Genomic DNA, 27667 nt, shown 5'->3' on the forward strand with positions numbered 1-27667 from the left:
TTAAAAGAGAGAATTTTCAATGTGTGACACATCCTTTGATCACATCAAGGAATTTATCTCAAAGAAAGAAACGAACAAGTACTCCAAGATGAGAACACAAGGATGACCACCAAATGTTCATAAAGTTAAAAATGCAGGCTGGGCGCGGCGGCTCACGCCTGTAATCCCAGCACTTTGGGAGGCCGAGGCAGGTGGATCATGAGGTCAGGAGTTTGAGACCAGCCTGGCCAACATGGTGAAAACCCATCTCTATTAAAAATGCAAAAATTAGCCGGGCGTGGTGGTGGGATCCTGTAATCCCAGATGCTCAGGAGGCTGAGGCAGGAGAATCGCTTGAACCCAGGAGGCGGAGGTTGAAGTGAGCCAAGATCATACGACTGCAGTCCAGCCTGGGCAACAGAGCAAGACTCTGTCTAAAATAATAATAATAATAGAGATTTAAAAAATGCAAACAGCCGCAGTAGGAAAACAGCTAATTCACATAGAAATTGACAGCACAGACAACTGCAGCACGCTTACTGGCATGGAAAGGTATTGAGGACGCCCCAAGTATGAGAAAACAGTGTAGAATGAGATGCTGTTACAGACGGGATCTGTGCACAAGGTCAATCCTTAACGCCTGTCCCCCAAATATCCCCAAGGATCATCTCTAGGCACCAGATGGAGACATTTTTGCTTTCAATCTTTTCAAAATTTTCCAATTTTTCCAATTATGTCTATGATCAACATTCCCACACATGGCGTCCAAGCCCCTTCACGCTTGGCCCTCTCCCTGAATAACCCTGACCTCCTCTGTCCCCTCACTGCGACCCTGCAGACCTCATCTGCTGTCACCTCCTGCCTCAGGCCTCCGAGCTCCCGGCACAGGCAGGAGCCGCAGGAAAGGTACATCCCGGCCCCATCTCCCCCACGAGGCTGTGAGCTTAGCAACGGCAAGGTACATCCATGCATGCAGAAGAGGCCGGAACACGAAGCCCACGGTAATCACACCACCTGTGCCTGCCTAGGTATAGCGCGCGGGGGAACTGCAGATCCAGACCCGGTATTTGAGGAAGGCAGCCGGGCCTTCCCAGAGCAGGGACTCAGCTCGGCAGCAGGGCAGGTGCACGCAGCATAGTATTTCGGGAAGCCACCCCTGCGTGGTGAGCCCACGTTTCCCAAGAGCTGTGACACACTTCTCCTGGCGCCGAGCGTTCCGTATTCCATGGCCCGTGAGTCAGAGAAATGGCAAAGCCTCCCTGGAGGCCGGGGAGGGCGGCGGTGATTCCCGGGAGTAACGGGGGCTGCCCACCTCCCGGAGGTCAAGGAGGGCGGTGGTGATTCCCGGGCAAGCAACGGGGCCTGCCCACCTCCCGGAGGGCAAGGAGGGTGGTGGTGATTCCTGCGCAAGCAACGGGGCCTGCCCACCTCCCGGAGGCCGGGGAGGGCAGCGGTGATTCCCGGGCGAGCAACGGGGGCTGCCCACCTCCTGGAGGCCGGGGAGAGAGGCAGTGATGCCCAGGCAAGTGGCGGGACCTGCCCACCTCCCGGAGGCCGAGGAGGGCGGCGGTGATGCCGGGGCGGGGGACGAGTCTGCCTACCTCCTCTCGTTGTCATCCAGGTGAGCGAAGAGCACGTTCTTGGAGATGGCCTTGGCCAGCGCAGTCATGGTTTTGTAGTCCTTGGGAATCACCTGAAGCGGAGCCAACACATCACCGCGTGAGCCACCCTGGCCTGATGCTGTGACGCGGCCTGAAATCTCCCTACTCCACCCTCAGCCTGCTGTTATCAGGCAATGGTACAAATATGCAATTTGAAGTTTAATGTGTATTTCACCACTTTTTTTTTCTAAACAGAGTCTTGATCACAGCTCACTGCAGCCTCAACCTCCTGGGCTCAGGTGCTCCTCCTGCTTCAGCCTCCCAAGTAGCTGGGACCACAGGTATGCACCACCACACTTGGCTAACTTTTTTATTTTTAGTGGAGATGAGGTCTTACTATGTTGCCCAGGCTGGTCTCAAACATCTCAGCTCAAGCAATCCTCCCATCTCAGCCTCCCAAAGTGCTGGGATTACAGGTGTGAGCCACCGCACCCAGGCTCTCGTTACTTTTGAAATGCAGTCACGTGTCACGTAATGATGGGGAAGCGTTCTGAGAAATTCATCATGAGGCAATTTCATCATCATGCGAACATCACAGAGCAACAGACACAAGCCTAGCTGGTATAGCCTAACTATCCACTGAGGTTATAACATGATAGAGCCTATCGCTCTAGGCTACAAATCTGTACAGGATGTGGCCATCCTCAACACTGCAGGCAGCTGTAACACAATGCTAGGCGTATCTAAACATATCTACACAGCCCGGGCACGGTGGCTCACGCCTGTAATCCCAGCACTTTGAGAGGCCGAGGCAGGCGAATCGCCTGAGGTCAAGAGTTCGAGACCAGCCTGCCCAACATGGTGAAACCCTGTCTCTACTAAAAATACAAAAATTAGCTGGGCAAGGTGGTGGGCACCTGTAATCAGCCACTTAGGAGGCTGAGGCAGGAGAATCACCTAAACCCGGGAGGTGGGGGTTGCCATGAGGCAAGATCGTGCCACTGCACTTCAGCCTGAGTGACAGAGGGAGAATTTGTCTCAAAAAAATAAACAAATAAACATATCTACACAGAGAAAAACTACAGTAAAAAATACGGTATCATAATCTTACGGGACCACATATATGCAATCTGTCAACAACCAAAACGTGGTCATGTAGTGTGTGCCTGTATGCAGTACACTGTTACTGGCTGCAGTCACCCCACCGTGCAAAGATCTCAAAACCCATTCCTCTCGTCTGTCTGTCTGTCTGTCTGAAACTCTGCACCCTTTGATCAACAATTCCCCACTCCCTCTCCGGATGAATGAGAAGAACTACGAACATTTCAGATGCCAGGATATCCCCCCCTTAAAATAAAACCATGCAGGAAGGTCATTTGGGCCACAATGAGACCTCCTGTGGTGCCTGGGCCACCCGGGAAGTCCCCGTCTGTCCAGGTGCAACTGCGGACCACGCAGGCTTAGGCGTGCTGCGTTTAATGCAGAGAGCCCCTGTGCAGACGTCTTTGAGAGACAGCAATGAAATCTCCTAAAAAGCCACTCCAGTTCTAACAGACTTTTAAAAATGTAAGTGTTGGCTGGGCGTGGTGGCTCACACCTGTAATCCCAGCACTTTGGGAGGCTGAGGCGGGCGGATCACCAGAGGTCAGAAGTTCAAGACCCGCCTGGCCAACATGGTGAAACCCCATCTCTACTAAAAATACAAAAAAATTAGCCAGGCATGATGACAGGCACCTGTAATCCCAGCCAGTCAGGAGGCTGAGACAGGAGAATCACATGAACCTGGGAGGCAGAGGTTGTGGTGAGCTGAGATCATGCCATTGCACTCCAGCCTGGACAACAAGAGTGAAACTCCGTCTCAAAAAAATATATATAAATGTCTTGTTTTCAAATACTTTCTATTTACAGAGAAATTGCAAAGATCATTCTCGTGCACCTTGCAGGTTCCCTGATGTTACTACCTTACATCCTATGATGCATTTATCACAACTGGGGAGGCCATGTCGATACATGACAGACACTGAGCTCCACACCCAATCTGTTCTTCCTTTGTTTGGCCTGAATGGCCTTTTTCTGTCCCAGGACCCCGTCCTGTCTCCCCCATGGCCTCCGGTCTGCGACAGTTCTTCACACTCTCCTCGTGTGCCGTGAGCAGGGCTGGTCAGGCATTCCGCAGAGCGTCCCGCAATTTAGGTTTATTTGAGGTTCTTCTCGTGGTTAGACTGAAGTTCTGGGTCTTGGGGAGGAAGACCCCAGAGGTGGAGTGCCCTAATAAATTTTTAACAATGCTTGTGCTAGCTTTAATTAGCTGATTATAAAAGTATTAAGTACTGGGGAAAGGAATGGGGTGTGCGTGTTTAGGGAATAGAGTCTCAGTTCTGCAAGGTAAGAAGGTTCTGGAGATGGTGGTGGTGACGATTACACAACGAGAATGTGCTTAACGCCACTCAACCGTGCACTCAGAAATGGCTAAGAGGGTACTGGGGACTGACTTGTGTCTCCCCAGAAATTCACATATGGAAGCCCTAACCAGCCATGCTATGGTATTTGGAGAGAGGCCTTTGGGAGGTGGCTGGGGTTGGATGGGGTCATGACAGAAGGGCCCTGAATAATGGGATTCGTGCCTGTATAAGAAGAGACCAGAGATGTTGGGCATGGTGGCTCACGCCTGTAACCCAAGTACTTTGGGAGGCCAAGACGGGCAGATCACAAGGTCAGGAGATCGAGACCATCCTGGCTAACACAGTGAAACCCCGTCTTTACTAAAAATACAAAAAATTAGCTGGGTGTAGTGGCGGGCGCCTATAGTCCCAGCTACTCGGGAGGCTGAGGCAGGAGAATGGCATGAACCTGGGAGGCGGAGCTTGCAGTGAGCTGAGATCGCACCACTGCACTCCAGCCTAGGGGACGGAGCAAGACTCTGTCTCAAAAAAAAAAAAAAAAAAAAAGAGAGAGACCAGAGAGGCTGCAGGAGCATGAGAGGCACACAGCCCAGGACAGAGCCTCTGCTGACTCCAAGGACCTGGATGCCAGCGAGTCCCTTCCCTTCCCTGAGCCTGTGAGGAACCTAAAGCCGCCATGGGGCTGCAGTGACCCCACACAGAGCTGCTCCCATAAATTTGAGCTCAGCTCATCTGGCAAAAACAGTAGCAAACCAAGCCCACCCAGAACTGCCTCTGCCATCACCCACATAGTCCTCCCTCCAACCAGGATGACACTGAGACCCCCAGGAGGATGAGGGTGCCCTGTGGGGTTCCAGGGAGCTCACAGGTGACAGCCACGTGCCGAAGCCTGGGGACAGGAACCCCGTGACCCGTGAGCCTCACCTTCCTGACGTAGGACACGGCGTCCTCCTCGGTGTACACCTCAGCGCTCACGCCTCCTCGCCGGCGGCGGGCCTTCACCACAGGGTTCGGGGGGGTGGGCGACACCTCCTCATCATGGGAGTCCGACTGTGAGTTTGACTTCTGCCGCGCCAAAATCTGCCTGTTTTCTTCCTGTGTGGGAGAGGAAAACACAGAAAGGAAGTAAGAACCTGGCTGTCCCGGCCAGGCACAGGGCTCATGCCTGTGATCCCAGCACTGTGGGAGGACCAGTGGGAGGATCGCTTGAACTCAGGAGTTGGACATACGGTTAGGCTTTGTGTCCCCACCCAAATTTCACTTTGTGTCCCCACCCAAATCTCATTTTGTGTCCCCCACCAAATCTCATCTTGAATTGTAATCCCCATCATCCCCATCATCCCCACTTGTCCAGGGAGAGACCAGGTGGAGGCGACTGAATCATGGGGGTGGTTTCCCCCTTGCTGTTCTCGTGATAGTGAGGGAGTTTTCACAAGATCTGATGGGTTTCCAAGGGACTCCTCCCCCTTCACTCAGCACTTCTCCTTCCTGCTGCCTTGTGAGGAGGGGGCTCTGCTTCCCCCCTGCTGCCTTCTGCCATGATCATAAGTTTCCTGAGGCCCCCCCAGCCATGCAGAACTGTGAGTCAATTCAACCTCTCTATAAACTACCAAGTCTTGGGTGGTTCTTTATAGCAGTATGAAAATGGACTAATACACCCTGTCTCTACAAAAAAAAAAAAAAAAAGAATTAGCTGTAAGTGGTTTCACCTAAAGTTGCAGTTCCTAAGAACCTGTCAACATTTCTGTGTATGTACCAGTTTTGTGAGACATTAAAAAATAAAGTGGGTGAGGCTCTCCAGGTAATTTTTATAACTGCCTGTACATCCACAATTATCTCAAAATTAAAACTTTAATTTGCTTTTTAAAGTGAGTGAGAGGCTGAACTGGCATGGGGTTTACGGAGGCTGAGATGACAAGCATCTGGAGGTCTGCTGGGAGGAGGGGACTGGAAGTTGAGCCCCGAGTCACCGTGGAACGACCATGGTTGTGTCCTCCACGTGGGCTGGGGTTGCTCCAAAGCCCACCCTGCCTTGAGCTGTGGATGGCAGGATGCACCACCACTGCAGACCTTGCTCCTGCCCACAGACAAGTGCTTCGACCACTGTCCCCAGCTCTTCAGCCACTCTAAACCTCATGCATCCGGCATGGTCTTAGCCAGCCTGTGCATTTCAATCCCACCAGGGCCAATGTGCCTTTCCTCCTGCACCTGGAGGACCTGTGTTTGCATAACCTGCAGCCTAAACACTGACCTCCACCACCCTCAAAGGTGGGCTTAGGACCAGAGACGGGGGGTTCTGTGGTCTGAGGACACACTAGGCCCTGAGCTGAGCCCTTTTCTCACTGCAATTCTGCCTCTTTGGGAAAAGGGTGAATGAAGTAAGGGGAGGGAGGGAGGAAGGAGGAAGGGAGGAGGGAGCAGGGAGGAGGGAGAGGAGAAGTCAGGAATCAGCAGGGCCAGGCAGCCTGGAGAGCCCAGGAGCTCAGTCCTCATCCTAAGGCCACACCGGGTAGCCCAGCTCACAGGGACCACAGATGAGCACACTCCTTTCCTAGAGTGCTGTGTGACCCTGAGTAAGTTGCTTGACCTCACCGGGACTCATCTGTGAGGGGAAATGAAGACACATGTCCCTGGCATCATAGTAAGAAGAGACTTCAGGCCAAGTGTGGTGGCTTCAGGCTGGGTGTGGTGGCTTCTGGCCGGGTGTGGTGGCTCACGCCTATAATCCTGCACTTAGGGAGGATCGTTTGGCCCCAGGAGTTCAAGACCAGCCTGGGCAACATAGTGAGACCATATCTCAAAAAAAATTTGTTGGCCAGGCATGGTGGTTCACACCTGTAACCCCAGCACTTTGGGAGGCCGAGATGGGTGGATCACGAGGTCAGGAGATCGAGACCATCTTGGCTAACACGGTGAAACCCCGTCTCTACTAAAAATACAAAAAATTAGCTGGGTGTGGTGGCAGGCACCTGTAGTCCCAGCTACTCCGGAGGCTGAGGCAGGAGAATGGCGTGAACCTGGGAGGCGGAGCTTGCAGTGAGCCGAGATCATGCCACTGCACTCCAGCCTGGATGACAGAGCGAGACTCCGTCTCAAAAAAAAAAAAAAAATTGTTTTAAGGAAAAGAGATTTCAACCTATCCTAACAGATATGAACGGCTCTGTGTGCAGAAGCAATGCTGGCTCACATGTCCTGAGTGTTCACCTTGGTCACTCATGCCCTATTCAGCCTCGAGGTGGGTGCGGCCCCCAACCCCTCACACAGATCAGACACACAAGGCCCTCGCTCTCCCTCCCAGCCTCACCCTGATCCATCCCCTGGCTTTCCTGCAGGTCCTCTGAGGGCTTTGGTCCCCCACAGCTCGGGAGCTTCCCGAAAAAAGATGGCGGCCCCATCAGGCAGGGCCTTGCGTCATGGACCAGGAGGTGGAGGAGGAATTCAGGGGCAACCAGGCCAATGCCTTCTGACAATGCCTTCCCTACCAATGCCTTCTGACATCCCAAGACCCAGATGTGCCCACCTGTGACAAGGCTGAGACCACAGCTCTGAGATGCCCACTCTCCAGGGGTACAGGAGCTCTGGGGTCCTGGGGTCTGACAGATGCAGACACCACGTGAATGCCAAGGCCGGGGTGCCACCAGCCCTATGTCTGGGTATCCCCTACCTTGACTTTCAAAAACCATCCCTTTAAGCAAATGGTTTGCTTATTGGTTCCAAATATTGAACCCAAGGATTTCTGAGAATTGGCCATTTAAAGTCAGCCAGGTGCACCGGTCCAGGTGGGTGAGGTGATCACCAGATCACACCAAGGTAGAGGATGCAGGAGAGGAGTCTGAGACCCCAGCCCGCCCTGGCTTCCTGTGGACTCTGTAGCCATTCCTCCTGCTCCAGGAACCTCCAGCAAACAAATGAGTGTCTCCCCAGCCTGTTAAAACTGGGACATGGGTGGGAGCTCCTGCTGAATGCCAGCCGCCATCCATCGTGTGGGTGGTAGACATGAGTGAAGGGTCCCCACAGACCAGAGTGGGCCTGGCCGGCACCCACATGGAGCAGCAGGATGCAGTCACAGAGACGCCCTGACCAACACCGGCCTCAAGCCCCACTCCTGGCCCACCTGCCACATGCCAGGCACGGCACCCACTCCCCACGGAAGGACAGCCTGGAGAGCTGCTTGTTGCTCCCTCAGAAACAATCCCACCCGCTCCTCACCCAGCCCGATGTGGCTGTCTGTCAATCACAGCCAAGGGCAGTTTCCCCAGGGGCCCCCACTTCTTCCGCAGCTGATGCCCACCTCCATGTGCGCCAATGCCCACCTCCACGTGCACTGATGCCCACCTCTGTGTGCCAATGCCCACTTCTGCATATGCCAACACCTACCTCCACATGCACCAATGCCCACCTCCATGTGTGTGCTGATGCCCTCTGTGTATGCCGATGCCCACCTCCATGTGCTCCAATGCCCACCTCCACATGCACCAATGCCCACCTCCCAGTGTGTGCTGATGCCCACCTCTGTGTACACTGATGCCCACCTCTGTGTACACTGATGCCCACCTCTGTGTGCTCCAATGCCCACCTCCACATGCACCAATGCCCACCTCTGCCTTCGCCAGCCAATTCTGTCTCCTCAAACACCTATCAGATGCTAATTGCCCAGCCGGGAAGACGCTGAGTACACGGGGATTGCCGGGTGCAGCTTTATGCGATCATTTAAATATATCTTGATGGAGCTTCCCCCAAAAAAATGGCAGATGGAAAGTGCACGTTTCCTCTTTTCCCTCTAGCGACCTCTCGAATGACAGCAAAATTAAAATATATGCATATATACATCTACCACAGTGACCAGAATGGCAGGAACGCTATCTGAGATTTCTGGAAAACAGACAATGACCTGAAGCACGGAATTTGACATTCGGACGAAGTACGCAGCAGCCCGGGGTACGTGAAGCAGGTTCTCCCGGATCCAGGGAGGGAACGGTTCTGCTGCAGAGCCCCACAGAGCAGAGGACAGAGGTGGTGAAAGTCATCAAGATCCAGACCCGGGACCACAGGAGCTCGGAAGCCTGGGAGCCGGGCAGCCCCCCAAGGCCAGGAGCCCAGGTGTCCTGTGGCTGCTCCTTCTCTTCCCTTTTACAGTGGAAATTCCCAAACTACACAAGAGTAGACAGAGTAATACAATGAATCACCAAACGCCCATCACCCACCCTCAACCATTATCAAAATGGAGCCAGTCCTATTTCATTTCACCTCCACCCACTTCACACAGACACACATACACACACACACACAGAGGATGGAAGCAAATCTCACATACAGCATTTCATTTTAAATACTTCAATATCTAGCTCTAAAATACACTTGTTAAAACATAACCACAATCCCCACTACCATCTTCCATGAGTTAGATGTGGTTTGTCCCTCCTGAAATTTGATCCTCAATGTGGTGATGTTGGGAGGCTCATGAATGTAACTTTTTATATTAATTAATATAATTCATGTTACACATATAACATACACATAACAGTAGGAAGATACACCATGAAAATATCTTAAAAAGAGACAAAAAGACAGAGAAAAAACATGTGTCTGTATATACATATATATAACATGTTATATATATATATACACACACATATAACATGTCATATATATATATATATATATATATATATACCAAAAACATTCCAGGAGGTTCAATATCTGATTAACAGAAGTTCCAGAAAATAAAATAAAATAGAAACTTGCCAGAAATAAAAGAAAAATTTCCCTAAACTGAAGAACATGAGTGTCTTGGTTGACAGAGCCCACAAGATTTTCAGTCCTAGTAAAAGGATCTCTTACACTGTACTTCCAGGGATAAGAATTTTCCAAAAGCTCCCATAGAGAAAAGTCAGGTCACCTACAAAGGACTGACAATAAGAATGGCTCAAACTTCTCAAAAGAAACACTAGATACTAGAAGACAACGAAACGAAGCCTCCAACATTCTGAAGGAAACTTCCTTTCAACCTAGACCTTTATACCCAGCTAAACTAGCATTCATGTTTGTAGTTATAACAAAGGCATTTCCCCAGTATACTTGATCAATAATTTTTAACTTTCAGAATTTACTTACAAAGCATAAAAGGCATAATTCTAGTTTTTTTAAAAAAATAAATATTATCAATATGGACAATGCAAAACGAAAAGTTCAGATAACAAAAACATAATAAAATTTTGAAAAGGAAAGCTAAGCAGGGTGGATATGTGAAGACCTTTGCCTTTTAAAATGGAGAATCGGCTGGGCATGGTGGCTCACGCCTGTAATCCCAGCACTTTGGGAGGCCAAGGTGGGCAGATCACAAGGTCAGGAGATTGAGACCATCCTGGCTAACACAGTGAAACCCCGTCTCTACTAAAAATACAAAAAAATTAGCCGGGCGTGGTGGTGGGCACCTGTAGTCCCAGCTACTCGGGAGGCTGAGGCAGAAGAATGGTGTGAACATGGGAGGCGGAGCTTGCAGTGAGCCGAAATCATACCACTGTACTCCAGCCTGGGCGACAGAGCGAGACTACGTCTCAAAAAAAAAAAAAAAAATGGAGAATTAAAGAATACAGTTCACAATGAAATTGTAAAGGGGTTAGTGTATCATTTAAAATTTAGGATTTTAGAAAGGAAATAGTAAAAGATTTTAAAACGGTGATACAACTATACTGGGAAGATGGAGAGAGAAGGTGGGGTCATCTGGCATTGCCCAAAGTCAACAGAGGGTGCTGAAAATTTTAGTTATTATTTACTACCACTCTGACCCAAGCCAGCATTCATCTCTCATCTAGAATATTGACATGGTTGTTCTTGCAGTTATGGATTTTATTAAAGTATAAATCAGGTTTTTACTCCTGTTAATGACTGACTAGGTTGTTCAGATTGAGCTTTCTGGAGAGATCAACTAGAAAACCTTGATGAAAGGTTAAAAAGATATTTTTGAAAGCATCAGAGAGCTACCACAGCAGAGAAGAATTAATTACAAGGCCAATTTCAAGGAGAAGACAGAAACCCAGAGAGATGAACACAGCAGTTGGAACCACAAGAAGTGTCTACAGCAAGCAGCCGAGAAGCTGACAGGCTGAGGTTTCAACACATTTGCAGAGGTAGGAAAGATCAAAACTGGAACTTATGGCCTGCCTAGGAAAAGAAATCCTAGTAAATCCTCCAGATTTTGTGCTTTGGCCCAGAAGATTTTGTGTGGACACTAGAAAGAAAGATGAGCTGGGATTAAGCCAGCCTCCCTGGGACTGAATCTCAGCTCAAATCATCTCAGTCCCTAATTGGATAAGGGTGATCCAGGATTACTAGCACCCCTAGGCTAGCCATTTTTCCAAAGCGATTATACATTCTCTCAAAAGGAATATATCAGCCTCAAATTTTCTCTTTAATTTTTCATATGTAATGTTGGGAACTCAATCAAAAACAACTCAGATACAAAGAGACAAGATCATGTAATCAAAACCCAAGACAAGCAAAAGACAATATAAAAAGATCCCCTCAGGGGATGCAGATCATGGAGTTAACGGACACAGACTTTAAAATAATTATGCTCAGTATGTTCAAGGAAATAAAAGATGAAATTGAGAACACTGGCACGAAACTAAGAAAAAAAACTATAAGGCACATGGAAATGCTAGAATCAAAAAAACATAAAAATTGGAACTAAGAACTTGGTGGATGGGTTTAACAGCAGATGAGAAACACAAGGGAAGAAATTAATAACCTGGAAAATAGATGAAAATATCCAGACTGCAGTACAAGGACAGGAAAGGAAAGCAGCTACAGAAAAGTGCTGAAGAGCATGTGGACTATGGCAAAAAGCTCCAGTTTATGTGAATTCGAGTTCCAGATGGAGGGGAGAGAATATGGCAGAAGCAACGTTTGAAGAGATCATGATGAAGAATTTTCCTAAACTAATTAAAGACATCAGGCCACAGATTCAACAAGAACACAAACTCCCACACAGGATAAACCAGCATAGCGTGGTAAACCGCAGGAGCTAAAGACAGAGAAGAACCTAAAATGCAGCCAGAAAAGAAAGGCATTACCGGCCGGGCATGGTGGCTCATGCCTGTAATCCCAGGACTTTGGGAGGCCGAGGCGGGCGGATCACCTGAGGTCAGGAGTTCAAGACCAGCCTGGCCAATATGATGAAACCTCATCTCTACCAAAAATACAAAAATTAGCCAGGCATGGTGGCAGGCACCTGTAATCCCAGCTACTCGGGAGGCTGAGGCAGGAGAATCATTTGAACCCAGGAGGGAGAGGTTGCAATGAGCCGAGATCATGCCACTGCACTCCAGCCTGGGCAACAAAGCAACACTCCACCTCAAAAAAAAAAAAAAAAAGCCGAGCACGGTGGCTCACACCTGTAACCCCAGCACTTTGGGAGGCCAAGGCGGGTGGATCACCTGAGGTCAGGAGTTCGAGACCAACCTGGTTAACATGGTGAAACCCCATCTCTACTAGAAAAATACAAAAAAAGTAGCTGGGCATGGTGGCGTGTGCCTGTAATCCCAGTTACGCAGGGGGCTGAGACAGGAGAATCACTTGATCCGGGAGGTGGAGGTTGCGGTGAGCCAAGATTGTGCCACTGCACTCCAGCCTGGGCAACAGAGTGAGACTCCATCTCAAAAAAAAAAAAAAAAAAAAAACACAAGACAGATTGCACACTCCCCTGCCCACTGGAACCCTCCAATGGCCTCCGATCTGAGTTGAAACAGAATTGTTTATGTCAGCCAGCAAGGCCCTGCATGATCTGCCCTCAGCCCCATACCCCTCACCTGCCCCAGGGTTCTCTGCTGTCCTCCCACACGAAACACACTTTCGCCTTTCACTTGCAATTATCTGCCAAGGACAGCCTTCCTCAATGTCTCGGGCTCCCTCCCTTCCCTCCCCAAGTCTCCACTGAAATGTGACCTTTTCAGTGCAGGAAAACCCTCCCAATACGCCTCTCCTCCCCCTCCAGGGCTCTGCGGTCCTCTCAGCAGTTACGTATTGCTGTGAGCAGCAATCTCACAGTTACCTATCTGAAGTATTTTGCATCTTAACCATGGTTATTGTCTGTCTCCCTCACTAGAATACTGCCTGGGCTTGATTCACTGCTAAATCTCTGGTGCTTAAAACAGCGCCTGCATACAGTAAATGCTTAATACATATTTGTTAAATAAATATCAAAGAGACAAGACCATGTGATCAAAAATCAAGAGAAGCAACAGACAATACAAAGAGATCCCCCCAGGGGAAGCAGATCATGGAATTTGTGGACAAAGACTTTAAAATAATTCTGCTCAGTATGTTTGAGGAAATAAAAGACAAAATTGAGAACACTGGAACAGAACTAAAAAGAAAAAAATTTTTTTTTTTTGAGGCGGAGTCTCGCTCTGTCATCCAGGCTGGAGTGCAGTGGCGCGATCTCGGCTCACTGCAAGCTCCGCCTCTGCCTCCCAGGTTCATGTCATTCTCCTGCCTCAGCCTCCCAAGTAGCTGGGACTACAGGCGCCCACCACCACGCCCGGCTAATTTTTTGTATTTTTAGTAGAGACAGGGCTTCATCATATTAGCCAGGATGGTCTCGATCTCCTGACCTTGTGATCCACCCACCTCAGCCTCCCAAAGTGCTGGGATTACAGGCGTGAGCCACCGCACCTGGCAATGTTTTTAAAGCCAAATGGAAATGCTAGAATCCAAAAACATAATAATAAACAAAAAAATTATTTCAATTTTTGAAGAAAACAAAATTTGAAATTCACATCACAGAGTAACCCAGGATATATTAAAATTGTAAACACTTTCCTTCTTTTCTTACTTAGTATTTTATCTAGACTTTGACTACAACCATGCAACAAAAGAAAAAGATGGGGAGGATAAGGAGGGGAGGGGGAGGAGAGCCTGCATATAAAAAAAGACCCAAAGAGAACACTTTTTTTTTGAGACAGAGTATCGTTCTGTTGCCCAGGCTGGAGTGCAGTGGTGCAATCTCAGCTCACTGCAAGCTCTGCCTCCCAGGTTCACGCCATTCTCCTGCCTCAGCCTCTCGAGTAGCTGGGACTACAGGCACCCACCACCAAGCCCGGCTAATTTTTTTGTATTTTTAGTAGAGAACTGGGTTTTACCATGTTAACCAGGATGGTCTCAATCTCCTGACCTCGTGATCCGCCCACCTCGGCCTCCCAAAGTGCTGCGATTACAGGCATGAGCCACCGCGCCTGGCCAAGAACACGGTTTTTAAAGAGCTGAGGGAGGGAGGCCAGGCACAGTGGGCTCACGTCTGTAATCCCAGCACTTCGGGAGGCCAAGGCAGGAGGATCACTTGAGGCCAGGAGTTCGAGACCACCCTTGGGCAACATGGTGAAACCCTGTCTCTACTAAAATACAAAAATTAGCCGGGCGTGGTGGTGTGCTCCTGTAATCCCAGCTACTCTGGAGGCCGAGGCAGGAGAATCGCTTGAACCCAGGAGGCAGAGGTTGCAGTGAGCTGAGATCATGCCATTGCACTCCAGCCTGGGTGACAGAGTGAGACTCTGTCCCAAAAAAAAGAAGAGCTGAGAGAGGAAGGGAGCGAGGGCTGAAAAACGACTGCTGGGTGCTATGCTCACTACCCGGCTGGTGGGGTCATCCACACCCTAGACGCTATGCTCACTACCCGGCTGGTGGGGTCATCCACACCCTAGACGCTATGCTCACTACCCGGCTGGTGGGGTCATCCACACCCTAGACGCTATGCTCACTACCCGGCTGGTGGGGTCATCCACACCCTAGACGCTATGCTCACTACCCGGCTGGTGGGGTCATCCACACCCTAGACGCTATGCTCACTACCCGGCTGGTGGGGTCATCCACACCCTAGACGCTATGCTCACTACCCGGCTGGTGGGGTCATCCACACCCTAGACGCTATGCTCACTACCCGGCTGGTGGGGTCATCCACACCCTAGACGCTATGCTCACTACCCGGCTGGTGGGGTCATCCACACCCTAGACGCTATGCTCACTACCCGGCTGGTGGGGTCATCCACACCCTAGACGCTATGCTCACTACCCGGCTGGTGGGGTCATCCACACCCTAGACCTCAGCATCACGCCACATCCCCATGTAACAAACCTGCACACGTACCCCCAAACCTAAAATAAAAGTTGGAAAAAAAGAAATTAAATAAGAAGCCATTAACAACAACAACAACAAATTTCAAGTGCTGAGCTATTGGGATCAGGGTGGAATTTCTTCAGCTTTGTGCATGTTGTTGTAATGTTAACATAACACAAACAAATTGGAAGGAATTATGTCATAATAAAAGTAAACTATTGTGTGCCACTGTGCAGACATAAATACCACTAAAACCACCTAAATAAATAACAAGTCCCAGAAGGAATGCCCCCACCAGCTGCACACCCAGAAGACGGGGCACCTCAGGAAGGGGCTGGTGCTTCTCAGACACTCAGAGGCCTGATGCCTGGGGCTGTAAAAAACAAACAAAAACAAAAACAAAAACACAACACCCAGCAGTCCTGTGTCCAGCTGCACAAATGGGTGCCGGCTCCAAGGCTGACCGGTCTCCACTGCATCCTCCTCAGCGGGCCTGGCGGCTGGAGTCTCCACTGCCAGCCACCACAGGCTCCTCTCAGCCTGCACTTGGGAATTCTTCCCAGTGGCCCATCGGCTCTGCTGCAAATCCTACCCGAAGGGTCCCGCGCCCACCCACACTGGCCAGTCCGCTGCAAATCCTACCCGAAGGGTCCCGCACCCACCCAAACTCGCCAGTGGAAATGGGTTTCCATCCGTGAAATGAGCCTGCAGGTGATGGGGAAACTCGGCCAGGCCAAGATCAGGACCTCTCTGCCAACAGAGCTATCTCCTCTAAAAGCAGTGAGATTCCAAATCCCCTGCCTGGTCAGGAGGGGTGCAGGAGGGTGGCTTTGATGGAGAGGGAGTGCCTCCACTCCCACGGATGAAGATGCAGGCAGGGCCCCCCAGCACACCACAGCCATCCAGGGAGAGCAAATGAAGAGGAGAGCTGGGCATTACCAGTGGATCCATGTCCACACGCCCTTCCACCTACACGCAGTCCTTTCGGACAGCCCAAAGTGAGGTGGACGCCCTGCCGTGTGCTGAATGGCATGTGGCCTCCGTCCAGGTCTCCAGGGAGCTGTTGGAAACCCAGTGCTGTGACCTCACACGGTCAAAAGCAGCTCCTCGTGGACAAAACCCCAGGGAGGGGAATCCAGGGTGCTGAGGGGATGGGCCACAGGGCTCTACAAACACCGGCAATCACCTCCTGCGGAGGACGGCGCATCCCCTGAACTCCCTGCCAAGTAAACACCTCATCACTCTCCGGTCACCATGACAACGGGCCATCTCACAGTCTCTCAGAATGGCACAGACACCTCCCTGGAGCTGCGAGTCCCTTGCTCACATCCATCCCCAGGCTGAATCACTGGGAGACGGAGATCAAGGGTGAGATGCTGCAAATACTTTCTCAAACCTTTGCATCCTTCTAATCGACCTCAGGGATCGGCTGTATGGGACCCGCTCTTAGGGAAATCATCACATCGTCATCCACTGCTCCTACACAAACCAGGAGGTCTCACTAGAAATGGCAGGTGGGCCAGGCACGGTGGCTCATGCCTGTCATCCCAGCACTTTGGGAGGCCAAGGCAGGCAGATCACCTGAGGTCAGGAGTTCGAGACCAGCCTGACCAACATGGTGAAACCCCATCTCTACTAAAAATACAAAAATTAGCCACATGTGGTGGCGCACACCTGTAATCCCAGCTACTTGGGAGGCTGAGGCAGGAGAATCGATTGAACCCAGGAGGTGGAGGTTGCAGTGAGCTGAGATCGCGCCATGGCACTCCAGCCTGGGCAACAAGGGCGAAGCTCTGTCTCAAAAAAAGAAACAGAGAGACAGAGAGACAGAGAGAGAGAGAGAGAAAGAGAGAGAGAGAAGGAGAAGAGAAGAGGAGAAGAGAAGAGAGAGAAGGTAGGTGCATCACAAGTGAGGGGCTCTGGGCCTTTGTTTGCAGAAATTACTAGAAACAGTAGCAATAATAGAGTCGGCAGGAACCTCAAGCCTGGGAGTTGAGAGGGGTTGGTTGGGACCGCTCCCCCGACCGCAGTGCAAATTGTTTATATCAACACTGAAGCCCTGCAGTCGCCCGGGAGAAACAGAAACCTCAGGCCAAATTGCGCTCATACCAGAGTAATTTTTCAGCAGTTCACATTGCCTCCTGAAGGTTGGGGAGGCAGGAACACAGCCGGAGACCGACCCGGGCACTCAACGCACGTTCAGTCAGGGAGAGGGCAAGAGGCAGGACAGCCCTGGACAGGGAAGGGCAGGTTCTCAACCCCATAGTAGGAAAACCTGGGGCTTCATCCCAGACGCCCTGCAGGCTGGAGGGGGCTGAGAAGAGGAGTTTGTTTGAGCAGGTGAGTGGGACTTTTTTTTTTTTTTGAGATGGAGTCTCGCTCTGTCGCCCAGGCTGGAGGGCAGTGGTGCGATCTCGGCTCACTGCAAGCTCCGCCTCCTGGTTTCACGCCTTTCTCCTGCCTCAGCCTCCCGAGTAGCTGGGACCACAGGCGCCCACCACCATACCCAGCTAATTTTTTCTATTTTTAGTAGAGATGGGGTTTCACCGTGTTAGCCAGGATGGCCTCCATCTCCTGACCTCGTGATCAGCCCACCTCGGCCTCCCAAAGTGCTGGGATTACAGGCTTGAGCCACCATGTCCGGCCGATTTTTTTTTTTGAGATGGAGTCTCACTCTGTCGCCCAGGCTGGGGTGCTGTGGCGTGATCTCGGCTCACTGCAACCTCCGCCTCCTAGGTTCAAGCAATTCTCCTGCCTCAGCCCCCCGAGTAGCTGGGACTACAGGCACCCACCACCACACCCAGCTAATTTTTGTATTTTTAGTAGAGACGGGGTTTCCCCATGTTGGCCAAGCTGGTCTCGAACTCCTGACCTCAAGTGATCCTCCTGCCTCAGCCTCCCAAGGTGCTGGGATTACAGGTGAGAGCCAGTGGGCCCTGCCGAGCTTTTTTTTTTTTTTTTTAATTGAGGTAAAAGTCACATAACTTAAAGTTAACAATCAACTGTATTAAAGTGCACAATTCAGCCGCGTCGACACATTCACCATGCTGTGCAACCACCACCTCCATCCAGATCCAGGACCTTTGCAGACCCTGTGCCATTCAGCAGCTGCCCCCCGACACCTGTCCCAGCCCCCGACAGCCCCGAATCGACTTCCTGTCTCTGTGCAACTGCCTGTTCCCGCTACTTCACAGAAGCGGAATTGCGCAGCATTTGGCCTGTTGCGTCTGGCTCATTTCACTGGCGTTACATCTCCCGGGTTCGTCCGTGCTGTGCCGCGTGTCAGGTGCTTCACTCCTTTCTGCAGCTGAGGGACTTCCCTTGTGTGGAGAGGCCACACTGTTTGTCCTCTCGAGCTGACGGACGTGCGAGGTTTTCACATCGTGGCTCCTGTACGCTGTGCTGCTCCGAACGCTCATGTAGAGGTGTGTGTTTGAAGACCTGTTCTCAATTCTTCGGGGTGTGTACCTGGGAGTGGCACTGCTGGGTCCTGTGGTCACTGCATGTTTAACTTTCCTGGGAAATGCCAAGCTTCCTTCCACCGTGGCTGTACCAACTCACATTCCCGACAGCAGCGCACAAGGGTTCCATGTCCCCCACACCCCCACAACATCCATCTTATGTTTCATTTTTGGTTTTGTTTTTAATATGGACAACATGCATTGGGTTTGGGATGTACTGCCTTTGCGATAACAGCGAGACCCGGACTCGGCCGGGCGCGGTGGCTCACGCTTGTAATCCCAGCACTTTGGGAGGCCGAGGTGGGCAGATCACGAGGTCAGGAGATCGAGACCATCCTGGCTAACACAGTGAAACCCTGTCTCTACTAAAAATACAAAAAAATTAACTGGACTTGGTGGTGTGCGCCTGTAGTCCCAGCTACTCGGGGGGCTGAGGCAGGAGAATCACATGAACCCAGGAGGCACAGCTTGCAGTGAGCCGAAATCGCGCCACTGCACTCCAGCCTGGGCGAGAGAGCGAGACTCCATCTCAAAAAAAAGAAAAAACAGTGAGACCCGGACTCGGGAATGGCCCACAGAGGACTAGAGTTTAGACCCGGGACCAAGACACAAGCTCCAGGGTTTAGACCCCGGACCAAGACATCAGGTCTTGTCTGGACGCTCAGCTCCAACACATCCCACAAAGCCAACCCCAAAGAGACTAGCCTGGAGTCAGAGTAGCTTGCCAAGGAGAGAAGGATGTGGGGCCTCCTTCCCCTAATGCCCAGGCCCCAGGCGATGTGCCTGGCGAACTCCTACGTATACTTTAAAGCCTGTTTCAATGCCACCTCCATAGGAAGCTTTTGGGTCCCCTTCCCCTTCCCCCACCCACCTCCAGTGCATTCTGCTCAGACCTCTGTGAGAGCTCACATCACGTGTCCCCAAGATGATGTGTTGCACGAGCTCGTTACTCACCCCCATCTCAGAGACACAGTGCCAGGTGCACCCAAGAACCAGGTGAAGGGCCGGGCATGGTGGCTCACACCTGTAATCCCAAGCACTTTGGGAGGCCAAGGTGGGCGGATCACCTGAGGTCAGGAGTTCGAGACCAGCCTGGCCAAAATGGTGAAACCCCATCTCTATTAAAAATACAAAAATTAGCCGGGCGTGGTGGTGGGCACCTGTCATCCCAGCTACTCGGGAGGCTGAGGCAGGAGAATCGCTTGAACCCAGGAGGCGGAAGTTGCAGTGAGCTCGTGCCACTGCACTCCAGCCTGGGGGACAGAGCAAGACTCCGCCTCAAAAAAAAAAAAAAAAAAGAACCAAGCGAACAAACGAGAAATGAATGAGCGAATGAACAAAAATGTAGTCGGGACAGAAGTGAGAGCCCCACATCCTCACGCCATATAAACTGTCATGACCACAGACAACCACTCAGCTACTCACAGTTGCTCTGTGATCAGCAGGTGCAGGGATGGTTTTGGGGCTGAAAACGTGGGATCAGAGGTGGCCGGCGAGAAAGGGAGGATGATATCTGTCAACCGCAGCCCAGAATGTGCCCCAGAATCGAGTAACCCAGCCCTGGGGATTGTCCTGGTCCTGTCCCGTCCCACACGGGGATGAAGTACAGACGTCCAGCCCAGAAAAGAAAATATCTGGGCGGGTCCTGGCGTCGGGGTGGAATCTAAGAGAGAGCCCCGTGCCGGTCAGGAAGGGGTCAGTGGTGCCGCCTTCCCAAGCCTAGACTTGGGAAGCACCATCTGAATTACGATGACCTCATGTTCCATGATGGAGACTGCAGTGGAGGCAGAAACAGTTTCAAGTGAGATGGGCGAGGTCACAAGACAGAGCCCACTGGAGTCTGCAAGCTACAGGAATTGTGACCAAATAAAGCGCCTCAGCCAGCCACCGGTGGGGTCAATAGGGCTTGTTTTTTTTGTTTTTTGTTTTTTTTTGAGACGGAGTCTCGCTCTGTCGCCCAGGCTGGAGTGTAGTGGCGCGATCTCAGCTCACTGCAAGCTCCGCCTCCTGGGTTCACGCCATTCTCCTGCCTCAGCTTCCCGAGTAGCTGGGACTACAGGTGCCTGCCACCATGCCCGGCTAATTTTTTTGTATTTTTAGTAGAGATGGGGTTTCAGCGTGTTAGCCATGATGGTCTCGATCTCCTGACCTCGTTATTTACCCCTCTTGGCCTCCCAAAGTGCTGGGATTATAGGCGTGAGCCACTGTGCCCGACCCTTTTTTTTTTTTTTTTTTTTTTTTGAGATAGGGTCTTTCTCCGTCACCCAGGCTGGAGTATAGTGGCGTGACCATAGCTCACTGCAGCCTCGACCACCCAGGCTCAAGCAATCCTTCCATCTCAGCCTCCTGAGTATCTGGGACCACAGGTGCACCACCAGCATGCCTGGCTAAATTTTTTTTTTATTATTTGTAGAAATGGTGTCTTGCTGTGTTGCCCAGGCTAGTCTTAAGCGATCCTCCTGTCTCGACCTCCCAAAGTGCTGGGATGACAGGCACGAGCCACAGCACCCGGCCCCAGTGGAACTTTTTTTTTTTCTTTAAGAAAGATGGAGTTTCACTCTTGTTGCCCAGGCTGGAGTGCAGTGTCACAATCTTGGCTCACTGCAGCCTCCGCCTCAAGGCTTCAAGCAATTCTCCTGCCTCAGCCTCCCGAGTAGCTGGGATTACAGACCTCAGCCACCACACCTGGCTAATTTTTGTATTTTTAGTACAGACAGGGTTTCACCATGTTGGCAAGGCTGACCTCTCAAACTCCTGACCTCAGGTGACCCACCTGTCTCCATCTCCCAAAGTGCTGGGATGACAGGTGTGAGCCACCGCGCCCGGTGTCAATGGGACTTAGCTTTTGAGATCCATGCTAAAAGCAGTTTACTTCATAGAGGAGAGACTGGCCCAGGGCCTCACGGCTCCGGCAAGGACCCTGGGCTCTCCCTTTGCAGGAACCAGAAGCCGCTTCTCTTCAAGGAACGAGGTTGAGGTCCCAGTCTCTTGGCTGAAAGAGCTTTGCCTGTCCAGGCTCGACGGGACTTCCCATCTTTGGCAGGTGAAGAATCAGACTAGGCAGGACACAGGTAGTTCCATACACACAGGCCGCTTCAGGAGGCCTCGGGAGAAAGGGGGACGGCGAGCAGGGCCCCTCCCTAGGGCTGCATGGGGGTGACCTCTCACGGGCTCTGCCTGCGCACATGCCAGGCTGCTCTTCCCCTTCCCCTCTTGGGATTCCGGGAAAGCCTCTCATTCTGCAGCCCCCACTTCCTGTCTCCTGTTTTCTTACTGATGCACTGTCTGAGCTGCAGGACGGTCGAGGTCGAGGGGCCAGGACAGGCTTTCCAGGCCAAAGGCATCTTCGTAACAACACTGTGGGAACAGGGTTTCCAGAAAGCTCCGTGGCCAGAATGTGCCCCAGAATCGAGGAACCCGGCCCTGGGGATTGTCCTGCTCCTATCCCGTCCCACAGAGGGGGATGAAGTGCAGACGCCCAGCCCAGAAAAGAAAATATCTGGGCGGGGCCTGGGGTGGGGGTGGAATCTAAAGAGATTTCCTAGACCCAAGTTTATCCTCCCGAGAGAAGCCTACACGCAGGGATTACAGGCAGACGGAATTCCTCGGTCCTGCCTGCAGCCCGGTTCTCGCTCCTGTGGGGACACAGCCTGCCCCCTCCCACTGAAAGGGTTTTCTGAGAGGCGGCTGATCCACCCCGCCTGATGCCTTCGACGGAGGGCGTCTAGGCTTCCACGGGGTCATCCACTGCGTGCCGGGCAGGCATGAGTGGTGTTTCTGGACCACCTCCTCCGAGCAGTTCCATGAGCAGCCCTAAGACAGCCCTCTGCACTCTGTGAAACCCTAAATCTCAAGCGCCAGTTGTATTTGAGGACCAGCGGTCTCCAGGAGAGGGCTCACATGGTACCAACCCCAGGCCAGGACCCATAAGCCCACCTAGCAGCGGCAAATCATCCCCAGCCATGAGGCGGGGAAACTGAGGCCCAGAGAGGGTAAAGGATTTGTTCAGGGGAACCCAACCATTCAGTGGCAAGGTTGGAAGAGAAATGCAGGTCTTCAATCATTTACTGAGCACCTATTGTGTACCAGGCCTCACATAGAGAGTATAGCAAACAAGGGAAGGGGAAGGAAATGAGAAAAGAGAAGGGAAGAGAAGGGAAGGGAAGGGAAGGGAAGGGAAGGGAGCGGAGGGGAGGGGAGGGGAGGGGAGGGGAGGGAAGGGAAGGGAAGGGAGCGGAGGGGAGGGGAGGGGAAGGGAGGGGAGGGAAGGGAAGAGAGCAGAGGAGAGGGGAGTGGAGGGAAGGGAGCGGAGGGAAGGGGAGGGGAGGGAAGGGAATTAGAAATTAACAGGCTGGGCAGGGCACCATGGCTCATGCCTGTAATCCCAGCACTTTGGGAGGCCAAGGCGGGTGGATCACCTGACGCCAGGAGTTCGAGACCAGCCTGGGTCACATAGGGAGACCTCATCTCTATAAAAATATTAAGAAAATTAAAAATAAAATAAAATAAAAATAAAAATAGAAGATGAAGATGCAAGTCCCAGTGCGGCTAGGCGCAGAGTGTACACAGGAGGGTGTGAGCACAGGTGAGAGCCCTGCTCACCCTCAGAAGCAGATGGCATGACTCTATGTGTGCACATCTAGGTAAGTGCGTGTGCGTGTGCATATCTAGGTACGTATGTGTTAGCGTGTGTCTAGGTAAGTGCGTGTGCGTGTGCACATATGTGTGAACATGTACATATCCAACTAAGTACATGTGTGTGCACATCCAGAGAGGTACATGCATGTGACCATATGCACAGCTAGTTAAGTACGTGTGTGAGCGTGTACACGTGCATGCAAACACACCCCTTACATCCACCACTCTCGGAGTAAACTGAGTATGTCCAGGTGTGCGCACAGCTATGCATCTGGGTAAGTGCGTGTGTTTTAATGCATGTGCACACACGACTCCACGTACCCTCCTCCTCGGTGGCAACAGTACATCCTTGCCTGTGTGTGCCTGTGTGTGCATCTGGGCCAGTGTGTGTACATGTCACTCACACACACTTGCACTAACTCCCTCACCCACCATGGCAGCTGTCCCCCCACCCCACCTCTCCCCACGCAGCAGCAGCAGCTGGTGATTCAGCCTCTCCCTCCTGGAGGGCAGCACCCCAGCTCCAGCCTGCCACACACAGGGGCACCTGCCTTGCAGGGCAAAGGCGGAGAAGCCTGAGTTCCTAGGACGGAGGATGAGAAAGAAGCAGAAGGTGGGGTTCCACCATCAGACCCAACCCCAGGAGAACCCTGCACCCTGCCCCAGCATGCCAGGGGCCAGGGCCGACAGGCAAGGCGGGAAGGGTGTGGCCTCAGAGGCATGCCTGGGTTTGTGCCCAGCTCCGTGACTCTCCCTGGCTGATGGTGGGGAACCCGCGTTCTCTCTCCAAGCACCCGTTTTCTCATTTGTAAGATGGGAATGTAAATATCTCATCTGGCCAGGCCTGCATGAGAATTCGATGAGATAAAGTATGCAAAGCACCACGTGCCATATCTCGGTGTTCCTGCACTGGGAGGCACTGAGTCCCAAAGCAGGAAGGCACTGACGGTTAGGGCCCCTCCCAACGCAGGAACACCCGGGGTAGGAAGGGCAGAGGTCACAGCTGGAGGAAAGAGTGGGCAGTTACCCCCTCAGTCCATCACACACTGTCATGCTCACCAAGTAGTGAGCTGGGAGGGCCAGAGACACTAAAGACCCTCCCTCCCTGCAGAGCTGGGACTTGGGGTTGGAGCTCAAGCCAAGATCTCCTCTGAGCTCACCCAAGACAGGGTCGTGGTGAGAGGCTCTCTGAGGAAGCAGCCGTGGCCCTAAAGCAAGTGCTGAAGAGCAGCCAGCTGCAGGAGGGGTGGGGAGGAAGTTCCAGGTGACAGGACAGTGCTGGCCGGAGCCCGTGGGTGGCCACGGGCTGCAGTGGAGAGGCAAGCAGGAGCCAGACCCCGTGAGGCAGGAAGGAGCTTAGATTTGTTAGGAGAGCACTGGAAAGGTTTGGGAAGGTTCTAAGAAGGGGGAGCAGTTCAATTTGTGTTTCTGGAAGATGGCTCCAGCTGTGACTGATATGGAAAATGGAGCACGAGGCCCGATGGGAAGCAGAGAGGCTGCTGCAGTCATTCAGCCGAGGGGACAGCGGCGTGGGCGGGGGACGGGGTGGCAGGGAGAGAAACAGGCATATCTGTGTGCCAGAGGTAGGATCTCTCTTGCATGGAGAATGTGAGAGAAACCCCAGAGAAGAAAGGACAAAATGGGGGTCCCCAAATTCCATGAACTGATACGAGTGTGAGGTTCAACCCCAAGTTTCATATGCACAGAACACAGAGAACCACAGAAAAGGTGCTGAGGACTGAGCTGCAAGCAAAACAATGTCCAAGTCCCAGACCAGCCCCCAAGCGACCCACACAAGGGTGCGCCAAAGCAGCACCCCAAAAGCTTGGAAACGGAACTTGTATTGGCATCGTCACCCACCAAGGATGAGAGAGAACTTGCAGCATGGACCTCGTCAATTGATTTCCTGCCAAAACAAACAAAAATATCAACATTCTCTCTCCATAGGATTTTAATGGGATTCAAAGCTTGACAACATAATATAGAAAATGTCCAGGATATAATCCAGTTCCTTGACAAATTATTCAACATATCAAGAACTAGGAAAGTCTGGCCAGTTCTCAAAGGAAAAGACAATCCATGGCTGACAAGCTTCAGATGCTAGAGATGACGGGATTATCAGGTTAACACTCTAAAGCAGCAATTTTAACTATTTGCCATGAAGTGAAGGTGAATACTCTTGGAATTGGTGGGGGAATCAGCAAAGAAATCAAATTTATTTAAAAAGAAAAAAGGAAGAAGAAAGGAGGAGAAGGAGAACAGGAGGAGGAGTAGGAAGAGGAGGAACTACCAAATAAATTTAGAACCGAAAAATAAATACAAATTTTAGAACTGAAAAATAAAGTAACAGAAAAATTTAAATTCACTAGATGGGATCATTTGCAGAATGGATATGACAGAGGAAAGACCTTGTGAGTTTGAAGAGAGATCAACAGAAATCATCCCACCAAAAGGACAGGTGGGCAGGGCATCGTGGCTCACGCCTGTAATCCCAGCACTTTGGGAGGCCGAGGTGGATGGATCACCTCAGGTCAGGAGTTCGAGAGCAGCCTGGCCAACATGGCTGAACCCCATCTCTAAGCAAGATACAAAAATTAGCTGGGCATGGTGGTGCGCGTCTGCAATCCCAGCTACTCGGGAGGCTGAGGCAGGAGAATCGCCTGAACCCAGGAGGCAGAGGTTACAGTAAGCTGAGATCGCACCACTGCACTCCAGCCTGGGCGAGAGAGCGAGACTCTGAAAAAAAGAAAAGAAAAGAAGGAGGGAAAGAGAGAAGGAGGGAAGGAAGGAAGGAAGGAAAGAAAGAAGGAAAAAAGAAAGAGAAGGAAAGAAAGAAAGAAAGAAAGAAAGAAAGAAAGAAAGAAAGAAAGAAAGAAAGAAAAAGAGATTTAACAGAGCCTCAGGGACTTGTGGGAAAATATTTTAAAATCTAACATTTATGTCACTGGAGTCCCTGAAAGACAGGAAAAAGAGATTGGTACAGAAAAATATATTTGAAGACATGATGGTTGAAAACTTCTCAAATATGTTGAAAGGTATAAATATTCAGATTCAAGATCAAAGGAAAACAAGAGAAACTCAAAGAAAATCAAACTCAGACACATTGTACTCAAACTCTGGCAAACTAAATACACAGGGAAAATCATGAAAGAAGCCAGAGAAAAGAAACATAAAACAAAGCAAATGAGGGTTCAAAAGGCTGATTTGTCATCAGAAACCATAAAGAACAATGGGAAGACATCTTTAAACTGCTGAAATAAAATCACTCTCCACTCAGAATCCTGTATCTGTAAACATGTCCTTGTCCTTCAGGAATGAAGGCAAACCAGAGAGATTCTCAGATGAAGGAAACTGAGAATCTGTCACCAGCAATCCTGCTCTAAGAGGAATGCTAAAGCGAGTTCTTCAGGCTGGTGGGGGAAATGATCACAGAGGGAAAGAAAACACTTCAGGAACCACGAAAGAGTGACAGAAATGGGAAATACCCAGGTACATCTTCTAGACTATTTGCCCCTCTTAAATTACTGAAAATACGTGAAAGTGTTAAAAGTAAAAATTATAACATTGTCAAGGGAGTGGGGGAAGGTTCAACATGTGTAAAGATGATACATACAACAACCAGAAATAATAAGGGGAAGGTAAATGGGCCTACGTGATGGAAAACTTGTATGTTTTACTTGAAATGGTAAAATATCAACTCTAAAAAGTCTGTGTAAAGTTATGTATGTATATTATAATGCCTATACCAATCACTTAAAGAAAAACAGTAAAAAAGACAATAAGTACTAAAAAATAATCAAATAATCTAAAAGAAGGAAGGAAAAAAGAAACATAGGAAAAAAAGAGAAAACAAATAGAAAAATAATTAAATGGTAGACCTAAATCCAACCATATCAATAATTACATTAAATGTACATGATCTATAAATGAGGTAAGATATATAAAAGTAACCATCTTAAAAAATAATGGTTGAAAACTTGCCAAATTTCTTGAAGGACATAAATTAGCATCAAGATTTGCAAAGGGAAACCAGACAAACTCAAAGAAAATCGTATTAAGATGCATCATAGGCCGGGCGTGGTGGCTCACGCCTGTAATCCCAGCACTTTGGGAGGCTGAGGTGGGCGGATCACGAGGTCAGGAGATCGAGACCATCCTGGCTAACACAGTGAAACCCCATCTCTACTAAAAATACAAAAAATTTGCCAGGTGTGGTGGCAGGTGCCTGTAGTCCCAGCTACTCGGGAGGCTGAGGCAGGAGAATGGCGTGAACCCAGGAGGTGGAGCTCGCAGTGAGCGGAGATTGCGCCACTGCACTCCAGCCTGGGCAAACGGGGCAAGACTCCATCTCAAAAAAATATGTAAATAAATAAATAAAGATGCATCATAATATATACTATACTATATATACTGTATGTACTACATATATATATAGTAATAAACAGTATTTTCTTTTTAAAAAGTGAATAATCT

General features: G+C 50.7%; 1 protein-coding gene across 6 annotated transcripts in view; it reads right to left on the reverse strand.

The window, feature by feature from the left end:
* The window catches only part of PRKAR1B (protein kinase cAMP-dependent type I regulatory subunit beta), a 182061-nt gene that overhangs the window by 129690 nt on the left and 24704 nt on the right, over nucleotides 1–27667 (reverse strand). For all 6 annotated transcript variants that reach the window (XM_031013428.2, XM_031013427.2, XM_055346669.1 and 3 more), the window contains exons 3-4: nucleotides 4907–5077; nucleotides 1581–1672 (exon numbers count right to left, since the gene is read on the reverse strand). In XM_031013428.2, coding sequence (XP_030869288.1) covers nucleotides 1581–1672; nucleotides 4907–5077 — 263 coding nt within the window. The remainder of the gene's footprint in view (nucleotides 1–1580; nucleotides 1673–4906; nucleotides 5078–27667) is intronic.

This window comes from Gorilla gorilla, chromosome 6, assembly GCF_029281585.2.
Source record: "Gorilla gorilla gorilla isolate KB3781 chromosome 6, NHGRI_mGorGor1-v2.1_pri, whole genome shotgun sequence".
In the NCBI taxonomy this organism is placed as follows: Eukaryota; Metazoa; Chordata; class Mammalia; order Primates; family Hominidae; genus Gorilla; species Gorilla gorilla.